At 38.3% G+C, this 16,672-nt stretch overlaps 1 protein-coding gene across 3 annotated transcripts in view; it reads right to left on the bottom strand.

Annotated features, from left to right (window-relative positions):
- Positions 1-1,040: 1,040 nt before the first annotated feature.
- LOC120539534 overlaps positions 1,041-16,672 on the bottom strand; it is a 155,907-nt gene continuing 140,275 nt past the window's right edge. The window contains exons 19-22 of one of the 3 annotated variants that reach the window (XM_039769684.1): positions 10,038-13,958; positions 4,919-5,097; positions 4,140-4,313; positions 1,041-1,237 (exon numbers count right to left, since the gene is read on the bottom strand). In XM_039769684.1, coding sequence (XP_039625618.1) covers positions 4,147-4,313; positions 4,919-5,097; positions 10,038-13,958 — 4,267 coding nt within the window. In that variant the 3' untranslated portion in view covers positions 1,041-1,237; positions 4,140-4,146. Of the gene's footprint in view, positions 1,238-4,139; positions 4,314-4,918; positions 5,098-10,037; positions 13,959-16,672 lie in introns of those variants that run through there. The other 2 variants (XM_039769685.1, XM_039769686.1) reach the window with 2 other exon arrangements.

Below are 16,672 nucleotides of genomic sequence, written 5' to 3'. Positions count from 1 at the left end.
AAATGACTAATAATTGTGCTTTTCTGAGTTATTTTCAGTTTAAACGTACTGTAATGTTTTAGATGTCATTTTAAAGAACAGCAGCTTATAGATCTTATGAAAGAAAGTGAAGACTTCTATGAAGGAAAGTTTTAGGAATGTTACCATTTCCGTAACCCACACTGTGAAATATTTTCAGTTGTCCCAAACCATTTGACACCACATATTTGTATACTCCCAGAATCGTGAACAGGAACCAGCAAATAAATAAGTGCCAATTGTTAAATTCCTACCTACTCGCTATAGCCTTAAAATGTGAAAGCCAGGGAAGTGGCCAAGTGTCTCGTGGATCTAACCTGTCCACACAAACATCCCAGTGAAGTATGTACAGTGCAGAATATCACCACAGCTGAACAACTTGGCTCACTTTCAGACAAGCTTCCATCTTGTCTCAGTGAAAGCCAAAGATCAGTAGACAACATTACAACACAAAAACAAAAATAACTGGATGGCGTTGTACAAATATACCATATACAGTATGAGGGAATACAATGAATCCCCTTCTACTTCAAGTTTGACTTGCGCAAAAAAAAAATAAAAATAAAGCTGCACTCGAAAACAGCCAATCACACGTTCCCCCAAATTGAACTCAGAAGTAAACCATAAGCAACTAACTTCATAAAGGGGAAAACGTCCTTGAAGTGGGTAGACATTGGCATCTTTTCATGTCCTACATTCATGTACCTGGCCTTGAATTCCAGTCACTTCCCCACTAAATTATTTGTAAAAGCAGTGCTCAAGACTCTGAAATGTGACAAGTTCATAGTGCAAAAGCAAAACATACATGGGCTGACCATCCAAAACCTCTAGCCGTATCCTCTGCTCTTCAAAAATGTGTGATGCTGTCTGAAAGGCGTTGATCCTTCCTGTGTTTCATGAGAAGTCCTCCACCCTTTCTTTTTCATTCCAGCTGGCGACAGGATTTTGTCCATCTTTCATTATTACACCTGCATAAAGGAACTGATTCATAAGACCCACTTGCTATTTAATAGCTTTTGAAGAATTTTCCCCTTAATGTGAGCAATTTGGTCTCAGGGCTGTTGATTTTTGGTACAAATAATAACCTGAAAATGACTAGGCTCTTATTCCAGCTGATTTGTCTTTCCAGCTCTGGTTTATTGCACTCAGCGGGTTTCTCCTTAGGGTCCAGTAACTGGCTGAAGGGTTGAATGTTGATCTGTCTTGGTCTTGTGGTCTGCTAGAAACAAAACACAATAGAAAATAATGTGAAAGGTGCATTCCATGAACCACGGCATTAAGAATGTTAAAATCCTAACATGAGGAAAATGGCAATTTTTTTATAATGTCAAACAATTGTACTAATTGCAAAAATGATATATAAAAAGTGCTACGCAAGACATTTTAAATATAACCACACAGATTACCTAGTCACAGCTGAATGAGCTACGAAGGTTCCACAGGGAAAACCCTCCTTGATTCTGGACCAGGCACTGCTAAAAGCAAACGTAGACCCTCTCAGTCGTTACTGATGGGACTAATAGCATGGGCTGAGTACCCACATGTTCAGCAAAAATGATATCCCAGCACCCTCGCTGCATTTCAAATGCAGCACAAATATATGAAAAGTATGTGAGGAGTGAGAGAACCTTAAAAGACTCCAATCGCCCAGACTCACCACAGTTTATCATCACTTTCTCAGTAGCTGTCTAAGTATGCACTTCCCAACCTGCAAGTAACCAGGTTCACCCATATCTTCTCATTCCAGGAGCACCTTTGTAGCTTGCCAGTTATCTTCTTACATGGCATTTCAATTGGGATTGCATTTTCTTTCAGCTTTGCTAATCTTCCCATATAAAGGTGAACATTTGTATGAAGTACAAGAAATAAGTAGGAAAGACAACATGACATGCAGAATGCGTGCAGAATAACAGGCAAACAAGAATCTTGAGGGGATATCTTCTCTTTCATGTCATAGGACTTTGAGAGGCAGGAAGTACAAATGTTTCAAATTTCATGAAAACTAAAAAATGCAGCCACATCTATCCTAGGCAAGCCACACTTTGGACACTGTATGCAACCATATGCATAAAGTGGCACCAAATCATTCTCTGGAGGATTGCAAATAGAAAGGAAAGTCATAAAATACTACACAGGGCAAATTATGAGGAACATTATACTAATACTGGGTAGGGCCCCTCCTTTTGCTCTCACACAGTATGAATTCTTTGTGGCATGGATTCTACAAGATGCTGGAAACGCACCTTTGAGATTCTGGGTCATGTTGATTGCATTATCTGCTTGATTCAAATATATACATATACATATATATTATATATACACACTGTCACACACGTGCACATGGGAGGTAGCTAAAGGGTTTGAGTAAGGGCAATTCCAAATCAGACCGGGATGTGGCAGAGTGCACTGACTCTTTCTTCTCCCCTTTCTGCAGACCGATTCACGGGAGATTCCACCTGGCCCTCCTGACATCACTTCCGGGTCTGAGCCTATGGAAGAAGTCCTTGCCGGCTCCGGCCCCTGGGATGTCATGTCGTGGCTCGAGCCTATGGCTAAAGACCCCTATGAGTCCGACCCCTCTGACTTCACTTCCTGTGTTTTCCTTTAAAAGCATCCACCTTTTCCCTATTCCCTATATTCTGTTTTGGACTCGGTTTTGTGCACATCAGTGCTGTCATACATTTTGCAACTTTGCAGCCAGAATACCAATATACGGGTGACTGCCCCAAACCTTTTTTTGACACATATAATATACTGTGGCAAGTGGCTAGGAATTGCACCGAGCCAGGATGCCCGGAAGGACCGGAGGAGGGATTATGTCTCCTCCAGACCTCAAGGGGGCGACCGCCCTGATGGCTTTGGGGACCACAGGAACACAGCTTAGAAGCTCAACCCTAAAGGGGCCCGTGGTCACCACCAGGGGGCGCCCCAATGCCTGAGGAGCCCTGGCCCTCAGCACTTCTGCCACAACAGGAAGGGCTTGGGGGATGAGACGACCAGGGACACCCGGAGTGCTTCCAGGTGCGCAGCCGGTACTTCCGCCACACTTGAGATTGCCACCGGAAGCTAATTAGGAGGCACCTGGAGTACATCCGGGTGTGTATAAAAGGGGCCGCCTCCCTCCATTCAATGGCTTGAGTCGGGAGCGGAGAAAGATGGAGCTTGGGAGGAGAGGAAAGGAGGCGGCCTGAAGAAGGAAAAGGCATTGTTGAGGCCTGGACTTTGGGAGAGTTTTGGGGTTGTGTGCTCAGTAAATAATAGTTAAATATGAATAAACGTGTGTTGGGTTTTGTACCTAGTTTACTGCTAAACTATTTTTTGAATTACATTTTCATCAATATCACATTGAATTTTGATTCCGTGTTTGGACTTTCATTGTGACAACGCAACATATAACTGCCCGAGATTGAATTTCATTTCTTTCTCTCTATTGAATAAAATGACTTTTTCGAATGTTTGGCTGTGAGATTTGTTGTCTTTGTAAAAGCTATTCTAATGGGAAACTATTAATGTTTTAATACGAATGGCATATCAAGATCTCCTTTGTTGTCTAATGTAATCCACAGGAGATTTACTACATTACCTTTCTTGGATACATCCTTCTTTCTACAGTAATTTGGCTGGTAGAAGTAAAAACTGTAGTAAAAAGAGGAGAAAGAGCAACACAAGGCTCACACTATTTTCAATAAGGTGTAAGTTCTATTCATGAAACATAGTTATACCCAATCAGATCAAAAGATATATAAAGGATGAAGCAATTGTTAAATATCATATCAGCATGAATGCTACAAGTGCATGCATGTAGAGAACTGTATGTGACTTGTGAAAAGAGATATTAAAAATTAACATGATGTAATAAATAGAAGTAAAAGATACAGTATGTTCAGGAATAACTGTTCTGAAGTACTGTCTTGTAAATAGCTTTTAAATTTCACCACTTCCTTTTATAAAGTTAATACTGATCATCTTATCTGTCTTCACCATCTTTAGGTCATAAACTGGGATAAAAGATTAGTCTTGCACAGACTCAAAAGATCACAATAAATTGCAATAATACAGTACTAGACAAAAGATAAAAGGGGGAAAAAAAACTTTAAAATTACTCAGCTGTTTAAACACACCTGGGTCTCATAGAAGTGTGGCTTCCTGGTCAGATGCTGTCTTACATTCGGCTTCCTGTGCCTTGCGGTATTCCTGAAATTCAAGCCTCAGTGCATTGAAACGAGCCTCACTCAAGGAGTGCACAGGGACCCTGTACGTAGATGAACTACCTGAGGCCAATGGACTGAGCAGACCTAAAACAACAAGGAAAGAACGCTCTCAGACAACATGATGATCTGATATTGGTTTTGGTTTTTGTTTCTTTAAAAAAGAAGATTTTTGCATTCAATACAGATACTGCACCTTCAACAACACGCAGAAAATACAGTAGATTTCTCAATATGTACTTATAAAAATTGTAACTCTTCCAAATCACATGAAATAATTTGATACATTAATGCCCCAATATAGTTAAAGCAACTGAAATGAACACTTTTCACAAATTTGATCTATTAAAACAAAGCTTGGCACTCTATCCTCAACTTGTGAACAAGGCTAAAGGTACTTTATAATGAAAAATTAATATAATTTACACATGTACAATTGGGGGATGAACAGACATTTAAGCAGTATTTGGACTGAAGGTCTAATCTCAGGTTTCCTGAAGAAACACTGAGTCAGATTCACAGTGAACATGCAGATTCCATTTTTTAAGCTATTCCCCATTGAATTCTAGTTCGTAAGGTGGCAATGATGAACACTGCTTAATTTTGTTGTACACAGCTAATTAATACCAACAGGAACAGTAAGGATCCCTGTATAATCATGCCGAATGACTAAAAGTTGTTAACTTACTCACCTTTACTTTCCAGCTCTCTCAGTGCAATGGTAGATCGGGGACGCTCTTTCCTTCTCTCTTGGACTCGTTCTTCTCTTCTGCTATTGCCTTTGTATATTTTCAAAGCTTCAAGAATGTCTGATTCAACAGAAAATTCAGTTGAGTCCCACTCATAGCTTTCATCTACTGAAGTATCACGTCTATAAAGAATAAAGTTAAGTGATCAGACTTGCATATTAATCTTGCTAATACCAACACATTTTTCATAAAATAATGAACATTTAGTGTCAATGGGTCAGCTGTACATCACAGCTGGAGACAACAGTAAAAGAATTTTAAATTTGGTGGGGAACAACTTGTTCACTTAGTCTGACATTTTTATCAAATGCCTCATGATGGTTGTGCATAAAGTAGGGATGGTGATTTAAATAGCTAACTGCAGAGGTGTCCTTGTTGACATCGTCCAACTGATGATAGCAAGCCTGTGGTTATGATAAAAAAAAATCCCTATTAAACATAAACTGACTTGGTGTGACTGAAGAGCTAATGTCCCATCCAAGGTTGGTTTCCCCCTAGTTTTTGGGATTACAAACAGGTCTTTCCACTGCTAAACTGGATAAGTAAATCAGAAAATGGATGGGACAAGATAAATTAAATCTCAAAATTTCAAACAATGTACGGACTATACCAAGTTTGATGGGTACTATCAAACAAGAGTCAAAAGATAAATCATACTGATGAGAACTTGACACTCATGGAGGAGGTTTGACCACCGCGGGCACAGATATTAATAAAAAGATACTAGATTAGTGGCAATCTATGGTTGATCTCACTTTATGTGGCTCACATCTGCATTTGTGTTAAATCATGTCATTTCTTGTGCTTTACCAATCAGTATGTTATGACTCAAGGATTGTAAAAGTTGTTGTTTTTCAGTTTTTGAAATGCTTCAGACCACATTTACTAAGTAGTCATATATGTAGCTATGAAAAAAAGACAAGCTAAGAAAGTATTTATTAGTTTTTTTTGTTTGTTTTTTTTTAAACAGAATTGTCATCCTGGCATATTTTAAATGGTAAAGTATTCCAGATTTTTGGTGCCTAACAGCAAAAGGCCACCATCACTTCCTTCACGCTTAGCTTGTGGAATAATAAGCAATATCTTACTGTAGGTGAGAAGATCTAAGGTTATGACTTGGACAGTTGGGGTGCAGGCATTCCAAAATAAAGGAAGGAATAAGATTATGTAAGGCTTTATAAATCATTAGTAGTATTTTAAAGTCAGTTCTAAAGGATGATTGGTAACCAATGTAATGATGTTAAACTGGTGAGATGTGTACAAATTTAATTTTTCTGGTTAACACTAGAATCCCTGAAGCCTGCAAAAATCTTGTAATACCAGGCCACCTTAATTTTACTCCCACCTTCTCATCACTGTGTTAATTGTGCACCAGTATCGCCTCTGTTTTGCAAACGTGTCAATCGACCACAGACACACAGTCTGCTATCCCATCCCACACCAAGGCAGCTGAAGTCAAGCACAGATGAAGTCTGTTTACCTGAGAGTGAGGTGTCTGGAATTGTACAAGAAAATAATATATTGTTATCTGAAATACATACATTTCATGTGTGTTTCATAACGTCCATAATGATCTGTGTAAATGTAGGATGACATTTTTTGCTTTTTTTCTTTTTATTCAAGAATGTGCACAGTTATCATACTTGTAAAAGCCTTTTTTTTTTTTTTTTGATTTTGTACTCTCAGTCATGTTCACACTCCACTCCACCTGGCACTGTTAGTTTTCGAATAAAAGACGTAGTATAACAAAACAAGTGTGGTTTTATGTGCGGAATTTTTAATTCGGTTTTTAATTCAGTTTTATTATGCTGCTTTTTTAATTGTGTTTTATTCAGTTTTATTCTTGAATAAAAGCACACTTCTTTCGTTGATTTGTTACATACTTAAATGAAAAGTATGTTTTTATTATATAATAAAAAATAAAAGCAGCCCACCACTGGGTTTCCATTTGCACACATTGACAGCAACATGTAAACTGAACAATTATTCAAGAATAAAACCAAAGAAAAAGAAAAAACACACTTGTTTTGTTATACCTTTTATGAAAGTGTTTATTTGATATTTGGACTTCAGTCTTCACACACTGCAGACTTCACGTCAACAATTTGTCATTATTAGTATAACATATGAAAAAAATGTCTGCTTTAGTTTCATGTTCAACGAAATGTCGTCCTACATTTACACAGATTGCTGTAGACAGGGAACACACATGAAATGTATGTATTTCAAATAATATATTATTTACTTATACAATTCCAGATGCTTCACTCCCAGATAAACTTACTTCAGCTGTGAGAATTTTGGGTCTGACTCCAGTTGCTTTGGTGGGGGACAGAATAGCAGGCTGGCTTCCCAAGGCCGATTGATACATCTACAAAACAATTAACGCAGTGATGAGGAGGTGTGAGTAAAATTAAGGTGCCCCGGCATTACAAACATTTTCACAGGCTTCAGGGATTCTAGTGTTAAGATTCTGGCTGCTGCATTCTCAGCTAATTGCAACTGACTGAGGTTTTCTTTGATAGTCCTTTTAGGAGAGCACTACAGCAAACTATTTGTCTTAAAACATAAAAAGGAATTAAAATGTCAGCACCTTCAATTATATTAGAGGTCAGACTTTTACCTCAAATTTAAAAATGCAGTGCTACTAATCAGGTTAATGTGCAAATTAAAGTTTAGGTCACTGTCCATGATTACACCAAGGCAGCTGAATGTCTACTGCAGTCTTAAAACAAGTAAAGAAGAGAAATGTACAGTGGACAGCAGACGTATAGTTGGAATGGCAGCTTTTGTAAGGCCAAAATCAAGACAAATTACATCAAAACCATTTTATTCCCCAACAGTATTTAAGTGAAAAAGAAAAACAGTTGGTTTATAAAGTGTCTCGTTCTCGGTTGTCTTTTATAACCTCTGTGACCCTCACACATTTTGATCCAGTCTATATTTGTATTGTAAGTTCACATGTTCAAGAAGAAAGAGCCTATGATAAAATTATTTTTTGCAACAATAATGAAGATTTTAGGAGGGTAACATATTTCCCATGAAACCCTATCTAAAACACAATAAAACATTATATAAATAAAACACAATAAAACATTATATAAATATATGTAAAAAAAAAAAAAATACTGAGCTTTCTATTAGTCTTCTGTAATCTCAACATAAACATTCATTTGATTTCCTGGTAAGCAAATAACAAGTAGTCAGTCACACAGGAAATACTTGTCTAAGAAATAAGCACCCTGTCTTAATAGGGATCATTCTATTAAGATTCATCCAATTTTGAAAAAAGTTGCTTGTATCATTTTTTAAAAATCTTAATTGACTGATGTCCAGAAATAATTATAACAAAATGCTGCTCCCTGCACCCTAACCCTAACCCACTTCAGAGATGGCAACTGTCACAATTTTTAGCATTTGGAAGCCTTTATGAGATCTCAAATATCTCCTGAACCAATAAAGATATTTGAAAGATTCAAGGTTTTTCTTATCATAAAGTGAAGATTCTTCTTCACTAATTACATCCTCGGATATCAATATTTTTTTTACTTTATAGCCCTTTAAAAATTAAAGATTGGACACTGATTTTCACTAAGGGATTTCTTTTTTAAAGGAGAAGTTTGGTATTTTTTCAAGTTGAAGTTATTTCATCACAAATATAACATATATGCATTTGCCACACCAAATTGTATTCCAAAGTCCAGTAGTTTCTATAAATTTAAAATATATACATCTTGCACCGGTGCTTTACAATAGAGGCAATAGAGAATGAAGCACCACTGAAAAATAAAAGCTTCAAACTTACTGAATATATCCTCTTTAAGTTTAATAAAAGACAACATGCCTTACATGCTTCCGACACATTTGTGACAACAAAAAGGGATGTGCAAATAACCATTTTATCATTAATTCCTGGTACTATTTTTCTTAAAGTAAGAATACATTATCTGTTTGCTCGAGTTTACACATAAATACAGACATAAACCAGAACAAAAACCAACCATGTGGCATGAACAGTTTACTGTGAATTGATCCAATTTGGAAGAAACTACTCCTCTGGGAAGGGAAAGGTTAGCTAAAGTCTATATCTGCCGAGGTAGTGCACAGTTTGTTTTCTTTTAAAACGGCAGAACCTCAAAATATTTTTTTCTCAAAAAAGCTATTTTACAATGTGTGTGTAATTGCAAGATGCAGATCAATACTCAGCTGCCTTGGCTATATGGCTATACCTGTACCCCATTAAGTCCAATATAAAGCTCCAGTACGGGCAAGATATTTTTTAAAATTTATAAAAATCACTGGAAATTGGAATACAGATTCATGTGGAAAATGCATACATACCATGTCTGTGAAAAAATAACATTGGCTTGAAAAATGCCAAACATATGCATTACAATTTCTCCTTCCTGTACACTGGTATTAAATATTATAAATAGATAATAAAGGGAATTATGCTGGCAGCACAGTAGCGCTTATGCCTCACAGTTAGGAGACCCGGGTTCGCTCCCCGGGTCCTCCGTGCGTGGAGTTTGCATGTTCTCCCCGTGTCTGTGTGGGTTTCCTCCGGGTGCTCCAGTTTCCTCCCACAGTCCAAAGACATGCAGGTTAGGTGGATTGGCGATCCTAAATTGTCCCTAGTGTGTGTGTGTGCCATGTGGTAGGCTGGCACCCTGCCTGGGGTTTGCTTCCTGCCTTGCACCCTGTGTTGGCTGGGATTGGCTCCAGCAGACCCCCGTGACCCTGTAGTTAGGATATAGTGGGTTGGATAATGGATGGACGGATGGAAATTAAATTAATATGCAAGAATTAAATCAAATGAATTCTGATTTCAGTTCAAATGATTAACAACCCAGCCAAGCAAATCTTACTAATGTAGGATGCTGCTCATTGTATATCTTTTAGACACCATTACTGTTAAACCTGAAAATGACATTTGCCAACAAGCAGATAATAGAATCAATAATCTTTAGACATTTGTATTAAACTTTTACAGCCTACAAAAAGGTCAGATTGAGATGTCCTTAAGTCCTACCATCTTTCTCTTGTTCTATATAAAAATTACCTTTTTTGAGTCCTGTTCTCCAGCACGTTGCTGTCCACTACCATTGCCTTGTGAGACTCATTCTCTGTCTCATTGTCTGTACACTGAGTAGTTTCAGGAGAGCCAGGTAAAGAAGGAGAAAGAGAAAGGGAACCTCGGGGGAGTGAATGAGAAAAAGATGTGCCCATGCTTCCTCGTCCACTGCTCTGACTGGCAATGCTTGCTCTGGCTTCTTTCACATCTTTCAAGTCTTTAATTAATACATCAGTTTCCCTCTCAGTTTCATCCACTTTGCTTGTTTCATGTACTGGTGTCCTAAATCCAATGGAACAATGATAGGGTGATGGCCAGCTGTATCCTCTTGGCAAATAAGCCCTTAGTGGTCCCTTTTTAAGTTCAGGTGGTCTCAGAAATTCTGTTTTCCCACTTGTTTCTCCTGAGGCATTTTGCTTTGGTCTCATCCACTTGGCTCTTTCACAAGATAGTGTGTTTGAACTTTCAACATCCATCAACCTTGAGGCGGACATGTTTTTCATTAACTGACTAGGCCCTGTTGATCTGGGCAATGTCAGTGCAGAATGTTTCCAAGTATTCACCTGGAGAGTTTCTGAGCTGGACTTTCCTTTTGGAGATGAACCCGATTTTTCCAGAGCATTTCGACTATAATCACGAGTGTGCTGTAGTAAATATCCACAGCTCTGAGAGGTGGAAGGCCTTGTGCTTTCACACTGCTTCCACCACTGAGCTCCTAAACTATGAGATTTTCTAAGGAATTGCTCAGAACCATGAGATTCAGAAGCTGAACCTTCTAAAACTTGAGACTGGTTTAGGAAAGGCCTAGGGCATGGCTGACGTTGATAAGAAAAATTGGCTCTTTTACAGTCCAGGCTCTTAATAAGATCTGGTTTATGTTTAAATAAGTTGTCAGGTTTTGGAGCTACATGAACATTTCTGTCTTTGAGAGGTTCTGGAGGGCTCTTTAGATCAATCCTCCTGGAGATGTTTCCTGGCTTTCCAGCTAAAGAACTTCCAAGTGTCTCTTGTGAGGCCTGCAGTTCTTTTTTAACCAAATCCATGCTCACTGATAAGTCATTTTCAGAACTTTTATATGCTCTATGTTCACCCAACCCCAAATCTGGGGTATGTTTTGTCTCTATTTCAAATCCAGGAGTATCTATAGTAAGGTCAGGTTTCTGAGCCAATGAAGTATGAAAGTCACTCAAGTTCAACGTAACTTCTGAGGCTAAACCAGATGTGCCATTTGAAAAGCCTTGCTGCTTTTGGCATGAGTGTGATGCTTTGCATGTTTCTAAAGATTCCTGTGAATGTTTCATTCCTGAACTGGCTTCATTCTTGTCCTTTGACTCTGGGGCACAAACATCTGTGTCTGTGACTTCAGTTTGATCCATGGGTTCATCAACACTCATTTCAATAAAACCTGGTAAACTCAAATATTCCAAAATGCTGCTTGTATACAGCAAAGACAAGGAATGCTGCTGTGAAGTATTGACTGGTGATGGGGATTTTCGATTCAGCATTCCGGTTTTCAATGTAACAGGAGATTTGCATATAGACAAATTAGACTGCTCATCTTCTCCATCATTGTCCTGAAAGAAAGTCACAGAAGACAAGCCAGCTGAACTGTCATTGAATTCATATTTTTCACTTTTTCTAGAACGGGCACGGACACCTTCTTTTTCAATACTGGTGGATAAGAGTGCTGTGGTTACACAGTGGTCACTGCTCTTCATCTCAACCTCACTTTCTAGCTGAACATTATCCTTACTTTCTGATGTTGGCTGCTTAGATCTTGCTCCATTCTGAGTGCTCTTTTCTTCAGCAGTGTTATTTGCTATTTTTTCAACCTTTACTGTATCCATACCCATCTTCTCCGTTTTACTGGAATTAAACTGAAAGGAAGTTTCAGATTTTCCACCAGCAGAGGAGTAGTTATTACCTTCATTTACTCTTCCTCCATTTTCATTCATAGCTATGGCTGTAGCATTACACAAATATTCATCCCTATTTGTCACCTCTTTCTCTTCTCCTTCAAACACTTCTGCCCTGCATATAACTGTTGAATCTAAGGAATGTACATCTGCTTCCCCGTCACTTGCTTCTTCTCCTTCGTCAGTGTGGATTTGCTCTTCAGCCGCCTGTAGGGACTGCCTCAAAATCTTGTCATCCATTTCCCTGCTCCCTGTATCATTTTCTCTTTTTGTGCACCCCAGTTTCTCTGGGTATACTGCTTTTGTCTCTTTTAAATCACCAGAGAATAGAGACGAGCTGGCATTGTTTGGAGAAAGAAAACATTCAGAGGCTGCATGTTTAACCCCATGTTTAGCCCCTTTACAGTCATTCCATACAAATGGGTTTCTTTCTACTGGCAGCAGATTGGTTACAGATGTTACAGGACTGACATCCCATTGGATGTAGGAGGCAGAGGAGGTGTGGCTCAAAGGGCTGCTTGTGTTACCAAAATAGCAGCCCCTGCGAAAGCTGTGCTTTTGAGCATTAAGTGCAGAGGAACGGCTCTTGGACCTTAACAACACTGATTGTGGTTGCCATATTGCTTCTTCAAGTTGCTTGTCCTGCTCTTTTGTTCCCTCTGGGCTCTGCTGATGACTAAGGATTCTGTCTTTTCTCTTCTCTGAATCTCTCTCTTTAGCATGTTTAAAATATGTATTCAAGCTGTCTTTCTCTCTTTTCTGGTCACTTTCTTTTTCCATCTCAGAGACTAAGATACTAGCATTTGTTATACGCCTCTCCCGGTCCACTGGATTCTTCTCTGGTGCTTTTTCTTCCATCTCTCTTCTGGTCAGTTTGGCATCCCCTCTTGTTAAAGAAGTGTGATTGAACATGGCAGCTTTTTCCTTCTCCCCTGATTCTTCAGAGCTGTATTTTTCTTTCTTTAGCTGTGAAGACTGGTGGAACCAAAGTGTTTTTGATGGATGAGGTGAACAATAGTTTGAATCAAGCATTGCAATGTCCTTGGTTATAACATTCTGAGATTCTGCACCAGGCAGATACTGTAGTCTGTCTTTCTGCAAAGCTGCTTCTTCACGGGATATACTAAATGGTACATAACCCTTACAGAAGTCTTTATTTGTTTGTCTTCTCAGAGAATTTTCAAAATCCACAATCCTACCCTGTGTACTTTGTGATAGATCCCCCTCAGTTGTATACTGATCTTCATATGCATAGCGAAGGCTGTCACTTTTGGTTGAACGGTGTTTTTTTGTATTAATTTCTGTGTCATTTAAGCAACTTCTTTTTATGTCTTTACCCTGTTTCTCAGCCTCATATGTTACTGCATACTTCCTCCAATCTCTCTCTGTATTCTGCTCCTCTCTGGTGTACAAACCACCGTTGTGCTGAGAATATCTGACTTGTTCTTTAGCCCAAGAACTATAGCTTTCTCTACTATCAAAACTGTTTTCGAGTTTGCTTACAGGAAAGGAAAAAAAGTCCTTTTCATTCGTTGTCAAGCAGTTGATACTCTTCTCTACATGACCAGGTTTGATTTGCTCCACACTGCTGCAGTCATAGGAGCAGTCTTTTGAAGACTTTTTAGATATTACTTCAAATTGTTCATTGTCAAAATCAGCCTCAGTGGCTGAAGTCCCATTGAGCTGTGGAAAATCCTTTATCAGATTTTTCTTCACCTCCGGAGGAGATATGCATTCTGGCTGCACAATAAACCTACCATCAGGACCTCTAGAAATGGGTTCGATGGGAGAGGTTGGAGAAGACATGCCACCCAAGTGACTCTCAAAAAGAGTGTATTTGGGTAGTGGATTGCAGAGTAGCTGTCGTTTCTGCGGTTCCTGGCTGGTTTTGCCGCTCTTCTCAAGAGAAGCATAATCTGAGGCACTGCCAAAGAGAAAGGGGCGAAGTTTGAACTTCATGATGCTGTCTGGGCTGTCAGCAAACGAGCCAGCTCTGTCAAGAGGAAAAACCAGAGACGAAATTGATGAACCAATCCAACTACAGCACCTGGCGAAATCATTATGGTTATGATTGGATTAAAAAGTCAGACCAAAGTGTACTAAAATGAATCTATTACATTGTTGAAAACAGCCAAACCTACAAACTAGGTAAACTAATATTAGAACAGAAAACCTATCATAACTTCAGAAAAGACAATCGGTTACAGCAGAACTTCAGTGCCCTTTAACTATTTACTGCTAAGGTCATTTTGTTAATTTTATACTCATTCAAAACGTAACTTTACACATTCAAAACTTGCTTAATTATTAGGCATACACACTACTAGTTACATCAATATAATGGAACACAGAATCCAACCTCTTATAATCAGTATTTGGCTGGGGCTCCAACCCTAAGTATAGTCTTTGCTTTGTTGTTTCTCTCATTGCCTGTTACAAGGAGAATTCACCTGATTGGAAGGGTAAGAGAAATAAAAGACGGAGACTGAATGAGGCTTTTATCTTTAACATTGTAAAGCTCTCCTAGTGTTCTTATATTTTCATTATTGTGCTTTTTGGCTTTTGTCTTTGTCTCACATTTTTGGTACCGCTGCTTCTTCCTGCCCTGCTATTTTGTGTTTGACCACCCGCTGGCTTATCTTTGACTACTCTTTTGAATTACTGATGTTGCTAAAAAATAGTCGTTATATTGTATTTTATTACATCATGTCCCTCATTCTGACCTGCACTCCAACCAAGGGCTGCACTGCCTGGTGTGCTGAGCACTGAGCTTTATTTCTGTCTAGCATTCTGTCTGGTATTCAGGTGCTAAGAAAAGTACCTAAAACATGAGGCAAAGACAAAATCCATAAAGTAGGCAAAAAGTTAAAAAGCACAAGAGAGTTTCAGAGAAATCTCTTGTAGCAGATTGCACAATGCTACAGAATGAACCTACACACAATAGATCTATTAACATCATTTTGTAACTGTAAATTAAAAATGGATATTTTATCCAATATAGGTATTAATCAAGCTGGAAGCAATGGTTTAAAGCTGATTGGTGCTTATGTACCCTATCACACTAATGGTTACTTTGTGCTTATGACAGTGAAGGCAAAGGAGGTTTGATTCTAAGAGTGATTCATTTAAGAACACAGATGTCTTTAATCATTTCAAAGTTCACAAATCTTTCTGCTGTAGTGTGGATCTGTCTGTTACTGTAATAGTTACAGTAAGAAACACCTGTTAGTTGTAGTAAAACTGGAAAGAACAATAGATCTCAAAGTTGTGGATAACAGATCACATGTGATCCATAATCATGAGTAAAGTGACAGTGACTGTATCTGATATTTAATTTGCTCAGATATATGACTCTATTATGTACTTACAGAATTTTAAAATTTGCTCTATGCTAAAATAAAATCATTGCTTACCAACTTGTGTCACAGCATGAAAACTGTACTGCTGACCAATCTTATCCATCATTCCTTCAAAGTCATTTCAGTTTCTTATTTCAGTTATATGGTATTTCTGTGACAATCAGCTTATATCAGGAGAAATTAGGTGAACAGGACTGGTAAGCTTTGACAGAAATGGACAGCAATCAGTGCTGCACGTTCATTCCTTCCCTTATTCAAGCATGTTCATAATTTTACAAAAATAATGCTTTTTTTCAAGTCTCCGAACTTCTGTTTGAACATCTCAGCTGTTATAATGGCAGGGAATTCTACTAAGACAACCAATACCAGCAGCTTTCACCCACAGCAATTACATTCACTCACTTGATTCAGCTGTCTGTCTCTCTCAGATACTCTTTCTCCAGGGGCCTGAGAAAAAAAATGTGCATGTGCTTTAAAATTCACGTTGATTCATATTTATAAAGGGGAAGTGTGTGGAACTTTGCTTAAGCACAGTTTTATGAATCTGAATTTTTTTTTTTGCGTGTACACACATCTAGTTTTGTCTGTACTCCATGTTTTAGTATAAATACTATGCAAGGCTTTATACGTGAGGCCCCCAATGTTTTATCATCATCTCTTTTTTTAAATCCTTCAGGACATTACCAAAGGGTACACAATCCCTGTCATAAAGCATCTCAAAAAATTAGCACAATTGATCTAGAAAAGATCGTGCATTTAAGGTCACAATCCATCCCAGCTTGAAATTATTAGTCTAGTCACTGCTACATATTTTAATTTGAGTGAATCTGCTGCATCTTTGTTATAGGAATATTTAATTTGGTGATATTAATTCTAGTCTTAATCCACATTTTATGCTTTCGCAGTGGCATCACGTCGGTCAGGCCATGTATCTTCTGTGGTTTGTTGTTTGATTTGTTACACTTTCACAGTTGTATATTACTTCTCCAGGTACAGTTTTGGTTACCACTACTGTAATAATCAACTTAAAACATTAATGTGACTTTATATTATTGTAACTGAGCACCAAAATGAGAAATAACACAACCACAAAGCTTTCAATGTAGCCTTATAAAACTACAGCAAATATATTTATAACAAACAGGCTGCTGCTTGAACTCTGAACTCTTAAATTCATTTCTTGATCATTATGGCCACAGGGAACAGCTCTTAAACCACCACCATGCCAGAGTGGTTCTTTCAAAGATTTTTGTATGTGATAACTTTTACTTTTCCACTCTTTCCTACTCCATGACTCTTTGTTGGCAACACTCATCAATTACCAGCCATCTATTCTTCATATTCACAG

The sequence above is a fragment of the Polypterus senegalus genome, chromosome 11 (assembly GCF_016835505.1).
Source record: "Polypterus senegalus isolate Bchr_013 chromosome 11, ASM1683550v1, whole genome shotgun sequence".
In the NCBI taxonomy this organism is placed as follows: domain Eukaryota; kingdom Metazoa; phylum Chordata; class Cladistia; order Polypteriformes; family Polypteridae; genus Polypterus; species Polypterus senegalus.
The sequence above is the reverse complement of the archived record's forward strand: the minus strand, read 5'-3'. Positions and strand labels throughout refer to the sequence as shown.